At 45.4% G+C, this 16717-nt stretch overlaps 1 protein-coding gene and 1 long non-coding RNA gene across 2 annotated transcripts in view; both read right to left on the reverse strand.

The window, feature by feature from the left end:
- LOC309521386 overlaps positions 1-16717 on the reverse strand; it is a 94364-nt gene that overhangs the window by 73764 nt on the left and 3883 nt on the right. The window lies entirely within an intron of this gene.
- On the reverse strand, positions 637-3097 carry UBC (ubiquitin C). Its single transcript, XM_082203810.1, has 2 exons — positions 2938-3097; positions 637-2313 (listed from the first exon to the last, which is right to left on the reverse strand). Exon 2 carries the CDS (start codon positions 2306-2308, stop codon positions 707-709), a length of 1602 nt encoding a protein of 533 aa, XP_082059936.1. The 5' UTR covers positions 2309-2313; positions 2938-3097; the 3' UTR covers positions 637-706.

Here is a 16717-nt window from a genome sequence, read left to right on the forward strand (position 1 = left end):
GAGCTAGTGCCTCAAGATTGCAATTTAAGGTACTTGAGCCGAACCGTTCAGCTAAGTGGAGGAAAAACCTATTGTGTGACTGCTGTTTATTAAATAGACTGAAATACAAGTTTGGGACATTTCCCCAAAGGCCAGCTTCCAATTTACTTCCATTGAGGCAGGGTTAGAGTTGAACTAACCACAACTGTAATTTAACAAAGATTGACTCCAATTGTTTCCCAGTTTACACCAGCTATCTGCAATCCCACCATAGGAGCCGATAGCTGTTAAGAGCCAAGAACCACTGCCTGCTTCAATAGCACTGAATCTCAAATTCAATTTACCGATCAACAGTTCTCCAGTTTGGCTGAAATAAAACCACTCCACATAAGCAGTGCTCCTCTCGCCTTTCAGTCATTAGTGAACTCTTAATGCTTGCATGTATGACTTCAGCAATGCAATCTCATTTGCTGAGGCTGCCTTAGCTTCTGGCTTAAGGCAATTATGTAAGTTAAAGTTTGTCGACATGATACTCAAACAATTATGCCCCCTGCCAAGTATTTGCCAGATATTGTTCAATGGAATATTCAGCACAAACACCCCCTGAAACATACTGATGCTAAATCACCAACCACCTAAAATGATGAAACAAGTACATTTGGGAATGCAACAGCTTTAATGAAACAAAGTGCAGTGAGGTTTACTTGGGTGGTTGTAAGTAGCAAGTTTAAATGCCACCCCTTAAACGTAGAACCAGGTGCAAGGTGGACTCCTTCTGGATGTTGTAGTCAGACAGGGTGCGGCCATCTTCCAGCTGCTTGCCAGCAAAGATCAGCCTCTGCTGGTCAGGGGGAATGCCTTCTTTGTCCTGAATCTTGGCCTTGACGTTCTCAATGGTGTCACTTGGCTCCACCTCCAGGGTGATGGTCTTGCCAGTCAAGGTCTTCACAAAGATCTGCATGCCTCCCCTCAGGCGCAGCACAAGGTGGAGGGTGGACTCCTTCTGGATGTTGTAGTCGGACAGGGTGCGGCCATCTTCCAGCTGCTTGCCAGCAAAGATCAGCCTCTGCTGGTCAGGGGGAATGCCTTCTTTGTCCTGAATCTTGGCCTTGACATTCTCAATGGTGTCACTTGGCTCCACCTCCAGGGTGATGGTCTTGCCCGTCAAGGTCTTCACAAAGATCTGCATGCCTCCCCTCAGGCGCAGCACAAGGTGGAGGGTGGACTCCTTCTGGATGTTGTAGTCGGACAGGGTGCGGCCATCTTCCAGCTGCTTGCCAGCAAAGATCAGCCTCTGCTGGTCAGGGGGAATGCCTTCTTTGTCCTGAATCTTGGCCTTGACGTTCTCAATGGTGTCACTTGGCTCCACCTCCAGGGTGATGGTCTTGCCAGTCAAGGTCTTCACAAAGATCTGCATGCCTCCCCTCAGGCGCAGCACAAGGTGGAGGGTGGACTCCTTCTGGATGTTGTAGTCGGACAGGGTGCGGCCATCTTCCAGCTGCTTGCCAGCAAAGATCAGCCTCTGCTGGTCAGGGGGAATGCCTTCTTTGTCCTGAATCTTGGCCTTGACATTCTCAATGGTGTCACTTGGCTCCACCTCCAGGGTGATGGTCTTGCCCGTCAAGGTCTTCACAAAGATCTGCATGCCTCCCCTCAGGCGCAGCACAAGGTGGAGGGTGGACTCCTTCTGGATGTTGTAGTCGGACAGGGTGCGGCCATCTTCCAGCTGCTTGCCAGCAAAGATCAGCCTCTGCTGGTCAGGGGGAATGCCTTCTTTGTCCTGAATCTTGGCCTTGACGTTCTCAATGGTGTCACTTGGCTCCACCTCCAGGGTGATGGTCTTGCCAGTCAAGGTCTTCACAAAGATCTGCATGCCTCCCCTCAGGCGCAGCACAAGGTGGAGGGTGGACTCCTTCTGGATGTTGTAGTCAGACAGGGTGCGGCCATCTTCCAGCTGCTTGCCAGCAAAGATCAGCCTCTGCTGGTCAGGGGGAATGCCTTCTTTGTCCTGAATCTTGGCCTTGACGTTCTCAATGGTGTCACTTGGCTCCACCTCCAGGGTGATGGTCTTGCCAGTCAAGGTCTTCACAAAGATCTGCATGCCTCCCCTCAGGCGCAGCACAAGGTGGAGGGTGGACTCCTTCTGGATGTTGTAGTCAGACAGGGTGCGGCCATCTTCCAGCTGCTTGCCAGCAAAGATCAGCCTCTGCTGGTCAGGGGGAATGCCTTCTTTGTCCTGAATCTTGGCCTTGACGTTCTCAATGGTGTCACTTGGCTCCACCTCCAAGGTGATGGTCTTGCCCGTCAAGGTCTTCACAAAGATCTGCATTTTCTCTGCAAGGGGGGGGGGGAGAGAAGCAGCACAATTCAGATCTGGAAAAAGTCCCACTTTATTTAAGATGCCCCGACTTCAAACAAGAAGCCAGCAATCAACCCACTGACCAAACAATACCAACTCCGCTTGCCAATGGCAACGAGCTCCGCCCCCTTCAGACCAACAAGGCAGAGATGATGCGCGCGCAACCCGAGCCGACGCCTGGCTACGTGACGTCACAGTGCCTGGCTGCGTCACAAGCGCAGGCGCGTTAACGGCCTTCGCCGTGTTGTTTTTCGTCTCTTCCTCGAGGCGGCCATTTTGGACCGCGGCGCCTTTAGGCTTTTTTGGACAATTCGTACCCGAACTGGCATGCGTACACGTCGAAATGACAGCAGCTCTTGAGGACCATATTGTGCCCCCTCGCTTAAAGGCTGATGACCCCTCAAGTACCAAGCGGATTCCCTTCCCTTCCCGCCAAACCACGCCCTCCTCCCGCCCGCCCTCCGCCGCTTCCACAGTATCCCTCACGAGCCCAAACACCCTTCAGAAAACAGCCCTTCCGCCTAGCCTGAAGGCAGCTTTGACGCGGCAGAGGAAAAAGGAGAGAAATGAGCCCTATTTCCCAACGGAAAATATCTCACCGCAGAGCTCGAGCCGGTCCAAGCAGACAGCGAATTCCAGGCGAGGAGAGGCGATTTGTTCTAGCTGCGCAGCTGCCTGCGACCTCCTTTTATATAGGTTTTTCGCTGAATAACAAGATCACTCCGCCAAAAGAAAAAAAACCCGCCAGCCAGCTGACGTAAGAAGGACTATTTTTCCGCCCCGCGCGTGCGCTCTGTCAAATCGTATGCGGAGAAGGGGAAAAGCAACAGCGGTGACGTCAGGAGCTTTGATCCCGCCTTTGTCGGGGGGTTTTTTAACTGGCAACGCGGAAGGATAAAACCGCCTCAGCTGCGATAAGTTATTATTGGCGGTTGGGGGCGGGGCGAAGAAAACAACGTGTGAGGGAGGAGCTGAGGCAAAAACCCGGAGTGGCTTGTTTTTCGCAAGCCTGGAATGGTTTGCAATAAATACTGTATATAATAATATTGTTCTTGTTATTACATATTTATTTATACCCTGCCTTTTCCCCTGACGGGACTCAAGGCAATTTACAGATTTAAAAAAAACTGCCAAAAACAGAAAAATCAGTTCATTAAAAAATTTTCACAATTAAACGCTGATAAGATTAAAACTATATACATAAACTTACGCCTGAATGTCAGTAGCACAAGAGTCTGATCACTTTTGGGGGGGGCAAGGTTGGGCCAAATAATTCATCCCTCAGACATGCCCCCACTAGGCCCATGGCCTCAGCCCAAGCTTCCTTGCAGGTTTGTGGAGGAAAAAAGACACAGGAGAAAGACGGGCCTCCCCACCGTCTCCATCGTCCCTCAAGGGAAAGCGAGAGAGGAAGGAGGGAGCAGTTGAGGAGGGGACATCTCTGCCCCCCCCCTTCCAACGCAAAGTTCAAAATTCATTCCTTTCTCCAGTCACAGTTGTGAATATAGGTTCACACGAATATCGTATTCTGCTGCATCTCCTCTCCCCCCCAGGAAAACCATAGCAAGGGTTGAGACAAATCTGGCCTCCACCATAAGCCAAGAGAAGGCCCTCATCCATCTGTCACTTGCTCCAGTGCTTTGCTTTTCCCCCTCCTTCCCAATTCCTTTTTCCTTTCATGCAATGAGTATTAGGCTTCAAAGAGAACAATACAACCAGCCATGTGAACTTTTCTTTGGCCAGCCCTCAATCCAATCAAACAGCTGTTGCTGGGACTACTGCTGATCCTTTTTTCAGAGATCATGGGGTTGAGATCATGTTTTTTTTTCAGAGATCATGTGGGTTGAGATCATGTTTTTGAATTCTTCCCTTCGTAAAAACTCCATGCCAACAAAAAACCAGCACAACTGTCTACTGAGTTGTGCTGAGTCCAGTACTTTTTCTCCCTCGGGATGACAAACAGCAAAATATCATTATGCTCTTCTCCTGATTGTGGGCTTCCCATAGGTGACTTGGACCAATGAGGAAACAGTGTGCTAAACTAGATTGGCATTTGGTTTAAGCCGCAGGGTTCTTCCTTATGTTTTTATGTCCCTGGCACCCTACATTTCTAGTTGCGGGAACAGGCATTCAAAAGCTAATTTTCCTGTTTGTAATTTGAGTGACAGAGATAAGTTTCTCTCCCACTCTCAGGGCCAGACGATGGAAGCTGAATGTCAGAGGAAGATTGAGGACAGAAACTGATACGGAACGGGGGGGGGGGCAATGTCTTCTTCACTACAATATATTTGCTCAATTTCTCTAGGACTCCATCACCCCTCCCCTGTCCTCCATAATCTCTCAAGTAATACTGTCAAAATCCTGTTACAATGTATCCACTCTGTTTCTGCTTTTGCTCTATAGTACAGAGTGGCTTAGAAATCACTGAAATCTTCAAAAATTGATATAAAATCAACCGTAACTCCGATTTCTTCACTTTTGGTGTCATTCAACTCAGCTCCCCCTGGACTCCATAATGCTACCCCTACCTCCATAATCCCCGAAGCGGCAGGTCACGTACACAGGAATTTCTTAATCCTGTCAGATAGTCTTGCAAAATCCTTCCTTCGGGCAATATTAGGTGGCAGACGATGCATATCTCTGACCCATTGTCTTGCCACCACCGGTACTCAATAAATGTGTATCTATGTATATTTCCCGCTCCGCATATCCCCCCTCCCTCATCCGAAAATGCTAATTAATGTAATCCCACCTTTTCATAATGTATTCATGACGTGTAAAGTATATTCATGATGTAACTTGTGAAACCCAACCTTCCCATAATGTATTCGTGACGTTTCATGCACTGTATTCTGGGACATGGAGGGAAAACTCAAAAGTTCATGTCACCCCTTTCTCACTGTTCAATCTCGCCTTGAACCTGTTGCGCAATAAACTTGGATCTTCTGCAGTTTGCTCCTGCGTCCGGCTGAGCTCATTTTCTTCCGCAGGGACCCACGGACTTAGTCCGATGAGCTGGGTGGCAGAGTAACCCCGCACCCAGAATTTTTCCGTAACAGTTGGCGCCCAACGTGGGGCTTGCGGTTCTCCCGAGCTGCTGACTGGGGGCCCCGAAATCTTCAGCCGGCTCCGGGCCATTTTGCCTGGGAAGATCCTTTTGGACCCCCAGCCATCTTCTGGGCGGTAATCGAAAGCCCTAGGAGTTCAGCCGGGGAGCAAAGAGGGATCCAGCCGGCTTATTCATCGATCCCGGGATCATCATAGAAGACGCGTGAGTATAAGGAAAAAGGAAAATCCAGTGCACTGGTGGGAAGGGGGTGGAAGTCTCCTGGCAACTGAATTCTCTGCCCTCCTCTCTATCGCTCCTTCTTGCCTTTCTCTTGGTCCGGTTAGTGAGAGAGACCGTGGACCGCTGCTCAACCCGAAAGGGGGGTTCTGAGCTCTATCTCTTTTCCTTAAAATCTCCAGCCAGCCGCACCAATTGGGAGTCCGAAAGTAAGACGGTGAGACCCGGCTTGGAAAGACAGCCGACTTTCCGCAACGGGCATCCCAGTTGAAAGCAAGGGGTTGGAGCTCTCTTTCCGAACTTCCCGAGCGCCCTTACGGAGGGGGCAGGAAGGGGTCTGGCTTTCTATCCCAATCCCAGCCGCACTGGTCGGTGCCACGTAACCGTGCGTGAGCCCGCTTCCAAAAGCAAGGGGGATTTTCAGTTCGAAATTCTATCCAGGGACCACCCGATCTGGCACCGCATGGCGCGGGCGTCCAGTAGGGCCCCTTTTCCTGAGATGTGACGATAGGTAGGAGGTTGCCAGGAGGGATAGCCCATGAGGAATTGGGCAGGACCGGCAGAGTGGAAAGAGACCCCAGGTTATAGGAAATAAGGAAATAGGAAATGGAACGCAAGGAACCGGATAGCTAGAGCTCTCTAAAACCCACTAAGGAAGTTGCCAGGCAACTAGAAGCCCCTTCTCCTCTTTACTATACGTCCCTGTACTAAGCGTACCAAACCCCTAGACATACCAATCCTAATCAACCCCTCTTTTTTCCCCTTCTCTATCCCAGACACCCCCCCCAAAAAGGAAAAAGCAAAAAAGCAACAACAGCAACGCATGCATCTATAAAGGGGTACCCAGTCAACCAAGCGTTGTGAGCCCTACCAGTCTGATTACCTGGTGGTGTGTTTGAAGAGGCAAGGAGGCTCATAAAACCATGTGGGACCTTCCTACTAATTTCACTTAATGAAGCCAAAGGTAGTGGCCCATCTCCTTGCAATAACCAACTAAAGGATGAGAATATGTATGTTTACATGTTGTCCGTTATGTGTGTTGTCTGTTCCTTCTGTCTCTGGCAGACTGCCTTTCTTAAGTGTGCATAGTTTAAACTGCTTCAAAATTTAAATCTAAGGAAGTCATGCTGGATCTTAGCAGTCCTAAATAAGAGAAAATGAGAATGAAGTGTGCAAATGTTTACCCCACCTCTTGCTTTGCCCCAACTTTTGAGATTGCGAGTCTACAGTCTTATTTTGGAAGGTGCTGATAACCTAATGTTTCTGCTGCAAAAGCCTAGTTGAGCCAACTGCTCTCAAGCTAAAATGCAGTGTATGTATTTCATTAAGCATATGCCTATGAAAGTATGGTGTTCCTTCTAAGAAAATATCTGAGTCCAGTTTTAACTTTGATTTGGTTGGACAGAAGAGTTATTGTAAGGCTCCTGATATCAGTCTCTATAAGACTTCCTGGCCTCTTTTCTTAGAAAATGCCCCCCCCCTTGTTTCATTCTGTCTCTTTCAGGGTTTTTTTTTTCCCTCCTTCTCCTTCTTATTCTGTGCCAGGTAAATTTACTCCTGAGTAAGCTTCCTTTAAAGGAAACTGCAAGGGGGGGGCATAGATTAGGCTTACTATTGCTCTGCAAGTTCAACAAAATTGTCAAATCTATGGCTGTTGTAATTATTTGTGAGTGGTTATATCAATTGAATTAACTTTGCTTTATAAAAGATCCTCTCCCTATCTTAGGAAAAATGTTAACTTCAATCTTCCTTTAAAGATAGTTTCTATAGGTATGTGTGTGTTTCTGGTAGTACAAATCTTGCTATGAACCCTGTATTTTAGGGTTGGACTAGATGACCCCAGGTCCCTTTCAACTTTCCCAATTTGTGGCTGATGAGTTGAAATTCAGCCCAGGTTGGCTCTTTGTTTTTTAAAAGGTGTGATGAGAGGTGAAAGCCATGATGTTTGAAGCAGAACTGGTGATATCAAGCATTTAAGTGATTACAGTGTTTATCATTTTGTCTATTATTTACAAAAATCAGACTTAAAAGTCTACTCAAAGTTTAAGCACATACAAATGGATAATCAAGTAGAATTAGCCTTGACCAATCCATTTGTCTGCAAATGGTAAGGCCGAAATGACTGAGAATGTTTTAAAAAAAAAAAAATTCCTATGAATTCTAACTCTCTGGCCATTTTTTACTCATAAATAAGAGAGCGGTTGATTGTTCCGCGAATGGCCAGAGGGATATTAGCCCTTTCCTGTACATAAAGGAAGCAGTCCCGTTTGCTTGGGCCGAAATCGCTAGCTTTGGTAAATACTTAAATTGCTGAGTTTCTCTTTTTTGTTTAAAATCAAACCCTGTTTTCAAAATCTACTCCTTACCCTTCCCTTCCCTTATTCAAATGTTAATTTAGCCAAAGGATGCAACATTTTCAATAGTACAAAAGGTTTGCTGAGACATGAACTCTGCACATGCACAGAGGCTAGATCAGCTAAAGAAGAGAGAGAGAGAGGACGGGGGGGGGGGGGACTGTAAGGAGGGAGAGGAGGTTTCTTCCAAATGTAAAAGAAAAGTCAGAACCATTGAGGGAAATCACCCTTAATCTGTCTTTGCCCCAGGGGCTACTTAAGACAAAAGGCTACAAAAAAAAAAAAAACTAGCCCATCAAAAGTCAAGAGCTTTCCAGGTTCCAAATCTTAACATGCAAAATTCTTTTCACAGGTAAATATCAAAGCATTCCCCCCTGATTGGGAATTTTAGGAACAGCATTTCCTGACAGGCTTCTCACATGAAATAATTTTCCCTTTTAACAGGATATGTGAACCCCGATAACAAAGTGTTTGTCCCTTTTCCTCCCACAGCAACTTTCTTTCTGTTCTGTGAAACAAGTCTGAATCCCTGCTGTATTAGTGACCTCTATCTCTTTGTGCCTTTGACATTTTTTTTAAGTTACAAATAATCTGTTTTCATTTATTTAATCAGTTTCTCCATGATGTCTATGAAGTTAATCGAAGCACAACCAAACATTGTTTGTGGAATGGTACTTGTTTACCTTTGGCCTGAGCATTTCTTACTAATTCTGTCATTTTGGCTAGTGCAAGGTACCTGCACAACTTTAAATTGCCATTCATTTTATTGGTATTAACTCATTTCCCAGTATTCCGCTATTAACATTACAGCTGATGTCACATCAAGAAACACTTTTATTTTCATTTGGGATGTTAGAATGCCAAAACAGATTACTTCAGGTTACTTATTAATTGTGTGTCTTAGCATTTATTTATTTTTGGTTCCTCATAGCTCATTTTTGTGTGTTTGTGTTTTACTTTGGGGGACATGTTCATCACATGTTGAAAGTCAGCCTCATGAAGTTCTTCTATTGAATAGCACATGGTGAATTTTAAGTTTTCCTCATTGTTTTTCCATTTTTTTTTCAGTCCAGTAGTAATATGTGTGGTTTTGATAATATCTTTGTACTATTTAATAATAGTTATTTTCTGAATCTGATGTCTTTGTGTCAAGTCCATTTTCATCTAACTGGTAATCTAATTTTTTGCTTTCTTTTTTATTTTTTAACCTTTGTATTTTTTACAGTTCTCTTTCTATACATGTGGAGTAATTTTTTATTTTATAATATGAAAAGAACAACAACAACAAAAATTAAGTGAAGGAAAGCAAACAAACTTAGCAGATAATAACAGTAATTATATGGAAATGTGATAATGAATAAAATGTTTAATCCACTAAGATTTTATTATTTGCAACTTCCAACAGAAACCGAAGGACATCCTTTTCGCCTTTTGCCCCCTCCCTTTTCTAACTGTCTTTAAGCCCCAAAACCCTGCCCCTTACAGGATATCACTTCTACAGATGTGCAAGGATGAAAAGCAGCAACAACCCCTCATGGCTAAGGGGAGGAGTTGAATTGCAAGGACATTTTCTCACTTTTGAACCTTAAGACTGTGCTCCAGGATTCAAAAGATACATGCATAAAAGATCACAATTGTGTCAAGATATGTAACTGATATTTAATTAGTTTGTTTTGTATTATGTGTTATTATGTAAGAATGTTGAAATGTGTCTGACAGTGTGATTTCCACAAAGGGGGGCAATTTTTGTGTGTAATTGTTTTTATGTTTAATGTCTTATTGCTTACACACCAATGGAGAATTCTCATGCATTTTATACTTTCTAATAGCTCACACTATTGTGTAGTCCAATGTTTAGATCAACTTATAACCACATTTAATTGTTCCACCTGGCACCCTGCCAACTTTCAGTATCCATTTTAAAATGTGTTAAACCTCGTTTTGCCAAGGACAAGCTTCTGGATCCATAAAACACCAGGTACATGAAGGTGCATATGCTTTGGTTTAGCAGGAATGATCCCTTATAGAGTTAAATTGACTTATTTGGACAACTGCCCTTGTTAAGAATGGTTTTCTTTTAACAGATTGGTTTGAAGAGTTGAGAACCATGGGGCAAGATAAATTCAAATTGGACTCAGTTTGAATTGGGCACGTGTATCCAGGCTGCAATTAGCCTTTTGGTCCTTTAAGTGCAAGTGAGCAACCCCCATGCGTGCAAAACCACAGCCTATAATGGAATCCCATAGCTAAAGGCCAAGGCGAAGAAATCTCCCTCACGAGATGCCCAAACCTGTGCCAGCTATGGTGAATACCAGGCAACATGGTTAAATGAAAGCCCCGAGGGGATTCAACAGACAGGATGTGTTGCTGTAGCACTATGTCAGTGTGAGACCACAGAAGAGCTAGCTTGACACCTGAGAAATACACAAAAATGGCGAAGGACAAAACACCAACTGCATTTTTCAGTCAATTAGACCTTCCTGCTAGGTGTAAAGCATAAAACACTATTGAGAATGCCACAAGTAATTTAGCAACAAAATACAAGAGGTGTTCTTTATATAATACCCTATATGCAGCTACCTGCACTGCTATACTTGCAAATGACCGTAAGAGGCATGGCTTGCAAGTCCCTTTCAGGTTTGCATAAAGCCACACATCCCATTCACCGAGATTTAGGGTGCGGAGAAAAGATTTGCAAGTTCTTACAGAACTTTAATGCAAATCTATCTCCGAATGGGGGACTGATACGGAACGGGGGGGGGGGCAATGTCTTCTTCACTACAATATATTTGCTCAATTTCTCTAGGACTCCATCACCCCTCCCCTGTCCTCCATAATCTCTCAAGTAATACTGTCAAAATCCTGTTACAATGTATCCACTCTGTTTCTGCTTTTGCTCTATAGTACAGAGTGGCTTAGAAATCACTGAAATCTTCAAAAATTGATATAAAATCAACCGTAACTCCGATTTCTTCACTTTTGGTGTCATTCAACTCAGCTCCCCCTGGACTCCATAATGCTACCCCTACCTCCATAATCCCCGAAGCGGCAGGTCACGTACACAGGAATTTCTTAATCCTGTCAGATAGTCTTGCAAAATCCTTCCTTCGGGCAATATTAGGTGGCAGACGATGCATATCTCTGACCCATTGTCTTGCCACCACCGGTACTCAATAAATGTGTATCTATGTATATTTCCCGCTCCGCATATCCCCCCTCCCTCATCCGAAAATGCTAATTAATGTAATCCCACCTTTTCATAATGTATTCATGACGTGTAAAGTATATTCATGATGTAACTTGTGAAACCCAACCTTCCCATAATGTATTCGTGACGTTTCATGCACTGTATTCTGGGACATGGAGGGAAAACTCAAAAGTTCATGTCACCCCTTTCTCACTGTTCAATCTCGCCTTGAACCTGTTGCGCAATAAACTTGGATCTTCTGCAGTTTGCTCCTGCGTCCGGCTGAGCTCATTTTCTTCCGCAGGGACCCACGGACTTAGTCCGATGAGCTGGGTGGCAGAGTAACCCCGCACCCAGAATTTTTCCGTAACAGAAACGCAGTGCACAGTTCAAACTACAGAATTTGACTCCATAAGATGCAGCGATTGCCACCAACATGGATGACTTTGCCAGAGGATTAGACGTATTAATGGAGGATAAGGCTATTGACGCGGGTGGCATTGTGGCCTAACCCCACAGAGCCTAGGGCTTGCCGATCAGAAGGTCAGTAGTTCGAATCCCCGCAATGACGGGGTGAGCTCCCATTGCTCTGTCCTAGCTCCTGCCAAGCTAGCAGTTCGAAAGCATGTCAAAGTGCAAGTAGATAAACAGGTACCGCTCTGGAAGGAAGGTAAACGGCGTTTCCGTGCGCTGCTCTGGTTCCCCAGAAGTGGCTTAGTCCTGCTGGCCACATGACCCGGAAGCTGTATGCCGGCTCCCTCGACCAATAAAGCGAGATGAGCGCCGCAACCCCAGAGTCGGTCACGACTTGACGTAATGGTCAGGGGTCCCTTTACCTTTACCTGTAAAGCTATTGAAAGCTTCCAGCCACAACACCTATGGACTGCTTCCGCTATTGGAGGCAGTGCGCCTTTCAATATAATTTGTTGCAAGTCACAAACAGGGAACGCTGTTGTGTTCATCCCCTGCTTCTGTGCTTAGGTTGGCATTGGCTGCTATGAAAACAGGATTCTGGACTAGATGGGCCTCTGTTCTGATCCTAGAAGGATCTTCTATCTCCTGAAAATGTGGGGCTCCGATTTAAACCATTTCATGTTGCTGCACATGTGTAAGACTCGGACATGAAGAACGGAGTCTGGATTGTGATAGGAATTTTATGGTCTTAGATATATGGTAATGTTCATAACCACACATACATAGATCAGCACAGGAAGACCAATCTGGAACCATTTTGATTCCTAAACTGACCAAATGTTTTCTCTGCAAGGTCAAAATGGAAAAGCCTCCCCATTGTCTCTTCCTTCACAAATCTTGTCTTAAGGGTATGTCTGTTTGAATAAGGTGTGAGCCTTATCATTACAAAAGACTGGCCAGGCTCCTCAGGCAATCCAATCAAGTAACCTGCCAGACAAGAAATAAACAAGGACAAGAGAAAAACAATATTGAAATTTCTATTTTAAGGCCACCTTTTCTGTGATGTATCCGAGGGGTGGTCTTAGGTTACACCCCTCACGTGATGTATGTATGATGTTTCTGGGGGGTGGTCTTGATCTACAGGAGGGGAATTTCAAAAGTCTTTATAAGCCCTTGCACAGCATTTTTGTGGGTCCTCCTCTTTTCCTGCATGTGGTGAGAGAGGACCCTGTTGCAACAGATCAATAAAGATCAAGCTTACTAGCTGCTTTGCTTCTCAATAGTCTCTGGTTGGCCTCTGTTATTTTCTCCTACCAATAGGGAACCTATGTAAGGACTCTATATGGGCTCTTGGATATCCCATAAGGGAAAAGGGCATATTTTTATTTACAACAGGATCCAGAATCTACTCCTCCTCTTATTCATGCAGAAGCCATTTCCTCTTGCCTCATTTTTGTTTATGCCCGAAAGGAAGTAGCTGACTAAGCCACCAATAAGCTGAAAAACAGGATCAGCAGCAGCCCCAGCAACAGCTGTTTGATTGGATTGAGGGCTGGCCAAAGAAAAGTTCACATGGCTGGTTGTATTGTTCTCTTTGTAGCTCATGGGGGTTCCCTTTGGAGCCTCTGTGAATTGGAGGCCAGGGCTGTACAGTATTAACAAAAGCAGATGCAACCTTCCAAAGTTGCAACAAAAAACCCAAAATACTTCTGAGACTAACTGAGCTTCAGACACGTCTGGTTTTGAAACTGTTTTCCTGTTGACAAATTCTAGCCATGTTGGCTTGTTATAGTAAACATACAAACAGTTTAGTCTTTAAGGTGGCATAAGACTCTCACCATGTTTTTGACATTTGCTCATTTACAAATACAGGTTTGGGTCTAGGTCTGAGTACCAGTTTCCCCAAATGCTAACACCATGTCCCACCTGCGAAAACTCAAGACTTTTGTCTCCTTCACTAGCTACAGTCATATCCACACCATACATTTAAAGCACATTTTGCCAAATGAGGAGAACTTGTAATAGGAATTTTATGGTCTTAGATATATGGTAATGTTCATAACTGCACATACATAGATCAGCACAGGAAGACCAACCTGGAACCATTTTGATTCCTAAACTGACCAAATGTTTTCTCTGCAAGGTGTCGCCGGAAATCGCCCCCCCCCCACACTAACACATGTTCGCACAAGCACCACACTCACACGTACACGCATCTTCCCTCCTTAGCCCAGAGGTGTCCCTTTAGAGGGCCATCCCTTAAAAGCCTTCCGTAAATAAGGAAGCGCTGGCTTGACAGCTTCCCGCCACAGCACTCCGCATAGGCCTATCTTTATTGCGAGTAGACCGGACGACCGAGATCTGCTGTCAATCGGCGGCCACCTCAGCCAATCAGTGTTATCGAACAGCGCCCCTTGCGGCGGCCACGCTGGTACTGCAGGCTACTACCGCACTTCCCCCTTACCTTTGACAGTTCTCAATACAAAGTTTCCGAGTTCAATTGACCGTGACTGATCCAATCAAAATGTAGCAAGCCGCTTCCTGAAGGGAAAGTGCTTTCAACTTCAAGGACAATATTCTCTATAAATTCGCTAAAAATCAGCCGTACTTTGGATTTTCACCGGACTGCTTTTGTTCAGCAGGATATTACAAGGACTTTCAAAGGGGGGTGGTCTGATACCGAGCGGCCATAATCCCTTGACCGAGCAGTCACGTACCCTGTGCTCCCTCCAAGCGGACGTGACAACCTTGATAGCCACAGGTGATGGGCTCAGACAGAAGGCTATCAGGGACACAATGAACTGCATATCTCAGTGTATTCTGCACAGACTCTCACAAAGAACTATGACTGGATTCCCCTCAGGGGGCAGGAAACTTCACCCTTCTTCTTTGTTCTTAAACGTGACTCATCTGGGGAGGGGGAAGGAGATTCCGGCCAGGTGTCAGGACACTCGGATTACCTGTGTAACCCCACCCCAGCTCCTCCTATTTTTAATATAATCATGATGTAAATGTGATGTAATTCTGAGGGTGTAGCTTAGGGGATTAGTAACTAATAAAAGTTGGGGTCTCCTTTTGTTCGGGGCTTCCATCTTGCTTCACCTCGTGGGCGGTGGGAGTCCTGTCGCGACAGTCCTTTCTTTAATAAAGACCGAGCCTACTGGCTGCTGTTTTGCTCTGATTGCTCTAGTCGGTGTCTTCATTTGTCCAAGAGAACCCTCGGATTTTCCGGTAACAGAGGTCAAACTGGAAAAGCCTCCCCATTGTCTCTTTCCTCACAAATCCTGTCTTAAGGATATGTCTGTTTGAATAGGGTGTGAGCCTGTGACCTGGCCCAGGAAATAAGTATTTATCATTACAAAAGACTGGCCAGGCTCCTCAGGCAATCCAATCAAGTAACCTGCTAGACAGGAGATAAACAACAACAGGAGAAAAAAACCATTTAAATTTATGTGATGTAGGGGGATGTATCTGAGGGGTGGTCTTAGGTTGCACCCCTTCTGTGATGTATGCATAATGTTTCTGGGAGTGGTCTTGATCCAGAGGATGAGAATTTCAAAAGTTTTTATAAGCCCTTGCACACCATTTTTCTGGGTCCTCCTCCTTTCCTGCGAGTGAGGGGAGCACCCTGTTGCAACAGATCAATAAAGATCAAGCTTACGAGCTGCTTTGCTTCTCAATATTCTCTGGTTGGCCTCTTGGATACCCCATAAGGGAAAAAGGGCATATTTTTATTTACAACAAACTGTAGTTTAAATGATGCTAGAAATTATAGCTCTGTGAGGGGTAAACTACAGTATCCCAAGATTCTTTGGGGGAAGCCATGACTGTTTGGGATAAATCATAGAAACTTCTTGTCCAACCCCCCACAATGCAGGAATCCCAGCTCAAGAATCTCTGACCGATGGCCATCCAATCTCTGTCCAAAAACGTCTAAAGAAGGAGAGTCCACTACCTTCCCAGGTACTCCATTCCACAGTTGAATGGCTCTTATGTCAGGAAGTTCTTCCTCATGTTTAGTCAGAATCTCCTTTATTGTTATTTGAATCCATTGGTTCACAATCCATGCAAACTTGCTCCATCTTCCACGGGATAGTCCTTCTGATGGCTATCATATCACCTCTTGGGCTTCTCTTTGTTACGGTAAAATCTGGGTGCGGGGCTACTCTGCCACCCAGCTCGTCGGACTAGGTCCGCAGGTCCCTGCGGAAGAAAATGAGCTCAGCCGGAGACAGGAGCAAACTGCAGAAGATCCAAGTTTATTGTGCAACAGGTTCAAGACGAGATTGAACAGCGAGAAAGGGGTGACAGGAACTTTTGAAACTTCCCTCCATGTCCCAGAATACAGTGCAAAATACATCCTAGTTACATCATGAATACATTAAGAAGAGGTTGGGTTACACAGATTACATCATGAATACATTAAGAAGAGGTTGGGTTACACAGGATTAACATACGGAGGAGGGGGAATATGCAGAGCTGGAGATAAGCGCTTCCTGAGTACCGGTGATGAGAAGACAATAGTCCAAGTATGTAAAGTCTGCCACCTGGCATTGCCCGGAGGAAAGGTTGGGCAGAGTGATTTGACTGGATTAGGGTCTTCCTGAGTACGTGACTCCTCGCTCAAGGGATTATGGAGGCAGAGGAGGTGTCATGGAGTCCTAAAGAAACTGAGTCGATCGACACCAAAACCAAGGAAATCGGAGCTGCGGTTGATTTTATACGAATTTTAGAAGTTTTAGTCCGTTTCAGTCCATTCTTATATTGATAATTGAAGTCGGAAACAAAATAGATACATTGTTGCAAGATTTGACACTTTTATGGGTTCACGAGTTTCGGTTCCATTGTTCTTCCAGCGGGGAGCCATCAGCAGCTTGTCAAGAGGTTAAATGAGGCGTGCAGGAGCTCGCTGAGCTAGCTCTGCAAAGCAAATGCATGGTTCTGATTGGGTAGAACACAGCCATTGAAACGAATGAGGGATACAGTTTGATACGGTCTACCCATGATAAAGATGGAGCGAGAGAGAGGCTTAAGAGTTTGGGCTTATTTCGCCCGTGTGGAAAAAGGGAAAGGCACTTTAATTTTGGGGCTTGGGTAGGGTGTGGTGCTTGTGCAACGGTGTGGGGGCTGAGGGGTGA

This window comes from Podarcis vaucheri, assembly GCF_965113315.1.
Source record: "Podarcis vaucheri genome assembly, chromosome: 16".
Classification (NCBI taxonomy): domain Eukaryota; kingdom Metazoa; phylum Chordata; class Lepidosauria; order Squamata; family Lacertidae; genus Podarcis; species Podarcis vaucheri.